At 38.6% G+C, this 6,359-nt stretch overlaps 1 protein-coding gene across 1 annotated transcript; it reads left to right on the top strand.

Annotated features, from left to right (window-relative positions):
* Nucleotides 1–215: 215 nt before the first annotated feature.
* Nucleotides 216–4,391, top strand: LOC127438482 (elastase-1-like). Its single transcript, XM_051694108.1, has 8 exons — nt 216–294; nt 626–714; nt 1,038–1,138; nt 1,248–1,373; nt 2,965–3,101; nt 3,260–3,402; nt 3,488–3,637; nt 4,095–4,391. The coding sequence occupies exons 1-8, from the start codon at nt 255–257 to the stop codon at nt 4,104–4,106; spliced, it is 798 nt and encodes a 265-aa protein (XP_051550068.1). The 5' UTR covers nt 216–254; the 3' UTR covers nt 4,107–4,391.
* The last annotated feature ends 1,968 nt before the right edge of the window (nt 4,392–6,359 follow it).

Genomic DNA, 6,359 nt, shown 5'->3' with positions numbered 1-6,359 from the left:
TGTATGTCTGACCAGAGGCACATGTCTGGTTTCTTGGTCATTTTTGTCACTAGATAAACAAACCTGAGATATAACGCAATAGAAGGAACTTGTCGTATTGGCACATTGACCTTGGCATATTGCGGCTGGATATCTGTGTGAATTCACACACCTGTGGGCATCAGACCTGAGTAAACACGTCTACTGTACAGAGCTGTACGTCTGTGGACATATATAAAGATTATGGAGGAGTCCAGAGAATCCAGACTGCAGACATGCTGAGATTCTTGTTGTTGAGCGTGTTGGCCGCCCTGGGTAAGACAAGTCTATCTCTGTTTGTCTGTCTCTTTCTGTTGAGGAAACCACATCTGAACGTTATAATAGAATTCATAGTGCAGGAGACATTTAGCTTGACAAAAACTGAACAGCTAAACTTTATCATGCAATTAAACATTAAAACAACAAAGCTACGTTGTTTAATATCTCATTTGAATACACTTATGTTGCATTCAAGACGGCTATAAATAACAAGGGGGGAAAAAAAATCCTGATTAAGAAAGTGACTTTCTGCCAGTCTGTATGGATATTAAGCTCAATTAAACTGTCATTAAAATAAAAATGAGCATCATTTTTGTGTTTTCTCCAGCTTTGGCCGAGCCCAGATACCTGGAGGATCATGCCGTGGAGAGGGTTGTCGGTGGAGAGGTGGCAAAACCCAACTCCTGGCCCTGGCAGGTACAACATTTTAACAATAAATCAATTAAAATACTACAATAATTCCAACAACTAACCTCCTTTGGTGGTTGTACACTACCGAATGGACGTACGCCATGTACTTTAGACTAGAATCCCTTATCATCTTAATCCAGCCTAAGATGGCTTGCTGGTTTTAGCAGCATGTTGGCTGCTAAGACCAGCCTGGTCAGGCTGGCATGTTGGCTTGTTTTAGTGAGGTTTTGGGTGCTCTTCAGCTGATCAGGCCAGAATAACAGCTTAAACGAGTAAATATGATATTAAGATGTCTTTTTTCAGCCTCTCTTTATCTCTTTGTCTCCCAGATCTCTCTCCAGTACCTGTCCGGTGGCAGCTACTATCACACCTGTGGTGGAACTCTGATCAGGAAAGGATGGGTTATGACCGCCGCCCACTGCGTTGACACGTAATGCATACACAACTCTATACCTATAGCTGATTATAAACACAGTAATTGAATTCAAGTGCACACTTGCGTCCTGCCTTGTGTTTATCTGTACATGTTTTACGCACAGCTCGAGAACTTGGCGCGTTGTCCTGGGCGACCACGACATCTACAACCACGAGGGTCGCGAGCAGTATATGAGTGTCAGCCAAGTCTACATTCATCCCAACTGGAACAGCAACAGTGTGGCCTCTGGGTTTGTAATGATTACAACAAACACAACATACAACAAAAGGATTGCCAAATGTCCCATATTAGCCGGGGCGTCCTGTATTTTGACATCAAGTAATTTAGCGGTGAAACGCTCAAGGGCAATTTCCCCACCCCTATTCCAATAGCGAAATGTTGACAACCCCATTCGACAATAACACATTTAATCCCATCCCAATATATACAACTATCAACAATTACATCAACACAGCATTCACGACTGTACATTTCATCATAACATCAATGCAGCAAATATGACATCAACAACTATGTTATTTCAACCCAAAACTGTATCAACAATTACATATAGCATCAACACAACAAACACGACAGGATCAATAATCACATTTAATCTCAACACAACATTGTTACATCCTCCGCAGTCTATGAGAGGTGGTCTGTCTCCCGTCCCGGGACTCCAGACATCTCAGTTGATTTGCTCTTTGACTTTTGTATACTTTTTGTGAAATTTACTAAACGTTAAACTTTGAAGCTGAGTTCTCTGGAGTCCTGGGACGGGAGACAGACCACCTCTCACACTTTTATTAGTTTCTCAACTCTAAACTAGGGAGAACATAACAAGTGGGGGCTCGTCCGGGATGTAACAACATACAGGACTGTATCGACAGTTTAACATATCGTCAGCACAGCATACACTATATCATCATTTATACATAGCATCAACATAAAAGAGTATTTTTTTCCCAGTTATAGCAACACCTAGCATTGGAAATGTGTAACAACGGCTTCAGCTGTACCATTGTAGAAAGCGTAACGTCAACTGAGTTTTACGACAGTAAATCACCGTTACCAGATACGATACAAATGAATGGGTAGAGCCGTTAAATGAATCCTACCTGTCGCAAAATTGCCAGTTTCTTCTCTTATAAAACATCAATTATTAGTGGACAGACTGTCAATTTATTAAAGCTGCTGTAAGTGATTTTTTTCATGGAAAGGTTTGCAGAAAATGTTACTACTCCCTGAAAGATACTAATGAAATAAGTGTTGTAAGATATCTCACCGGTCTCTGTGACAGCTCTAGACTCTGTGAAAAGCAAACAAAAAGGTGTCCGCGGACAATGATGCTTTCGTCCTGTCAATCATTTTGTGCATTCTCATATTATCGTAGTTGCAGCAAATTATTGAGGCTTAATGCCATTTTTAAACCATGTTGTTCATAACAGTTGTCAGTTGAGGGCGCTATTTTGCTGTTGTTTTGCTGTTGTTTTTGACAACCATTTCTGCTCGTGTCGGTGTCAATAAATCTCATTTGGTATCTTTGGAGTGGGGGGGTTTTGGAAATAGGGGGCGTGGCTAATCCAACGGCTCAGCTTGTTGAAATTCTACAACGGCCAAAATCACTTAAAGCACCTTAAGAATGCAGTTTATTCAGCAAATTGAAGAATCTCCTCTATTAACATCCATTCAAAAAGAACAGCCTCTTGCCTCAATGCTGTACTGCCGCATTACATTTTCTCTTCTCTCTCTCTCTCTCTCTCTCTCTCTCTCTCTCTCTCTTTTGCTCACATTGAAAGATCTGATATAAACTGTGATGTATGTTCTTTGTTTTTCAGCTATGACATCGCTCTCCTCCGTCTGTCCTCTGATGCTTCTCTGAACTCATACGTGCAGTTGGCTTCACTGCCCCCTTCTGGACAGGTTCTGCCCCACAACAACCCCTGTTACATCACCGGCTGGGGCCGCACACAGAGTCAGTCCTCATACACACAGGATAAACACAAAATTGTAAATGTATACAATTATAAATAATAGTCTGATCACTTCTTGAATTCCTCAAATGAATCTTTTGATTGTCAGAAATGATTCCTGATTCATTTATATTCCATATCTTTCCTCTGTGATGGGCAGCTGGTGGTCAACTCTCTGCCCAGCTGAAACAGGCGTATCTGCCCGTGGTGGACTATCAGACATGTTCTCGTGGTGATTGGTGGGGCAGCACTGTCAAGAACACCATGGTTTGTGCTGGTGGTGGCAGTCTGTCTGGATGCCAGGTGATAAAATGTTACTGTAACATGTAATAATTTCTTAACCCTAATAATAACAGTACTAATTTTTCTATGTGTTGTGTTATTTCAGGGCGACTCTGGCGGTCCTCTGAACTGTCAGGTCAGTGGTCAGTATTATGTTCATGGAGTGACCAGCTTTGTATCGTCTTTGGGTTGTAACACCAACCAGAAACCAACTGTCTTTACTCGTGTGTCTGCATACATCAGCTGGATTAACGGAGTAAGTGCATTTAACAAGTAAATAATGTAACTGTCATTATGCTAAATTCAACATAAGGAACTTTCACAAACAAAATATAATTTATTTTAAGACTACATTCAAAGTGGTAACATTGGGTTTATTCATGAAACTCCAGCAGTACAAATTTATGTAAATTATTAGTAAAGCCATTCTTAAAAACACTGAATTCACAGCGGGACAATCTGACCTCATAATGGGTTCATAAATGGTTTATACATTAATTTATTCTGATTATGTTTTATGTAATGGCTTTGTTTGTTTGATATGGGACATTCACATGTTTGTAGCACTGTCTATCTTGTGAAATGTATTTTATTACTCAATAAAATAATATAATTATATTTGATCATTCTAGTAACATTATTAATAATATTGTTTACTCTGTTGTGCGATACCATATTCACTGAATAATATTTCCTGTTTGTTTTCCTTTCAGATCACTGGATAAGGTGGAAATATTCAGACTGAAAAGATTACATCCTTCATTTCACCCAAATATTTCAAACTGTGGGCCTTTATGTGCAAATGCAAAAAATATGCCAACTTTACATCTGATCTTGGACTCATTTATATAAATTTAGAGATTATTTGTGTTTGTATATAATCCAGTTTGATCAAGAAAGATGCATGAATTTAGTGACGCTTTAAAACATTTAACATATTTAATGAAATATCTCCTATTAAAGGAAATCATGAAATGTAAATTAAATGGATGGCATCAATGCATCTTGAACATGTTTCATTTGAATGAATTCACATGCTCTTGGCATCGCAACTAGAGCAATAGTGTTTTTTAATAAACAAATTGTCAGACTAAACAGATAACGGCGCAATTGTTTTAAATATAAACACTTGTTTTATACTTCAAAGAACTTATGAACAAACACAGGCACATTACATAGACTGACCGTATTCATTTGCATACAATGTATATTTAGTAGTGCTGTCAGCCGATTAAAATATTTAATCGCAATTAATCACATGATTTTTCATAGATAATTGCGATTAATCGCAAATATAAAAAGTGCTTAAATTTGACTATTTATACTTATTTTCCTGTCAAAATGTATGTAGTTCAATCTAAGAAAAGAAAACAATATGTAACAAAGTTTTAATCCAAATTTTCAAACAAAGTTTTTTACAGTGTAAAGACATAAATGCACTAAAATAGCACCAATTTAAAAAACATTGAACATTTTCCAAAGTCTAAATGGGAGGTTAACGAAATAAATGAATTAGTCCCCATATCATTGATAAGGCATAACACCTCTTCAACTCTCATTCTCCAAAAATGTAATCATGGTAAAGCTGCATTTGCATGATTTGCACTATTTTGCACTCCACATGAAAAACGCTTGCAGAGAACGTCTTGTTTTACTGTTAGCGCAGACACTGCGCACGTAAATGATACTTAAATCAAAATGGTCCAATAAGACAGAAGTGCAACACTGCACTATGGAAATGCTTATGCATCACACCAGAGAGTCATGTGAATGCAGCTTTTCACAGATCCCATCTGGGTTTGTTTTGTACAAAAAATATGGTTAAGAGGTCCTTTCTCCATCACTTGATCATTGACATGGAATTAGTATTGTGCGTGTTTGTGTCAGTGTAAATGACCCCGGGTGGACACATCCCAGAGGTTCTGCCCTACTTCAACCAGTGTTCAGAACTCACAAGAAGCTGAATGAAATGTCAGAATCTAATGTCAAATCGGTAAATGCGTTAATCTCTTTAGAAAGCTCTAATATAGGGGCCTGGGTAGCTCAGCGAGTATTGACGCTGACTACCACCCCTGGAGTCACGAGTTTGAATCCAGTGTGTGCTGAGTGACTCCAGCCAGGTCTCCTAAGCAACCAAATTGGCCCAGTTGCTAGGGAGGGTAGAGTCACATGGGGTAACCTCCTCGTGGTCGCTATAATGTGGTTCTCGCTCTCAATGGGGCGTGTGGTAAGTTGTGCGTGGATCGTGGAGAGTAGCATGAGCCTCCACATGCTGTGAGTCTCCGCGGCTTCATGCACAACGAGTCACGTGATAAGATGCACGGATTGACGGTCTCAGAAGCGGAGACAACTGAGACTTGTCCTCCACCACCGGGATTGAGGTAAGTAACCGTGCCACCATGAGGACCTACTAAGTAGTGGGAATTGGGCATTCCAAATTGGGAGAAAAGGAAATGAAAGAGAATGAAAGAAAGCTCTAATATTTAGTAAGTTTAAACTACATTTCTTCAATAAAAACAAACAAACAAACAAAAGTCTCCAAGTCTTAAACAGAGTATTACACTGAATGGTCAACTGTGTTTTTGAACTGTGTTTCGTACATGTATGACACATTTCTAGAATTCTGAATAGCATAATACAATCATCTTAAAGCAAGAGCGTGATGTTATCATCTTGAAATGGTAGGCATGTTTTTCTTTCTAAAAATTGCACTGAGAAAAAATACACTTAAAAAGGTAAAGCAACCGGCTGCAAAGTGCAAAGTTTTTAAGTACAGCTGTTCATAATTTTCTATGTTCTTGAAAAATAATATAAAAATATATATTTAATTAAGCAAATCTATATTTATACAAAAGATTGTCAGCCCAGCAAGGTACCAAATAGTTGGTCCAACTTAAAAGGTGGAGTAGGTAATGAGTACTTAAATGTTTTAAAAGTTAAATCAACTTAATGACTGAAGAAGGTTCTTCAAAGCAAAC

This window comes from Myxocyprinus asiaticus, chromosome 49, assembly GCF_019703515.2.
Source record: "Myxocyprinus asiaticus isolate MX2 ecotype Aquarium Trade chromosome 49, UBuf_Myxa_2, whole genome shotgun sequence".
NCBI lineage: Eukaryota > Metazoa > Chordata > Actinopteri > Cypriniformes > Catostomidae > Myxocyprinus > Myxocyprinus asiaticus.
Note: the sequence above shows the minus strand (reverse complement) of the source record. Positions and strands in the feature narration are given on the sequence as shown.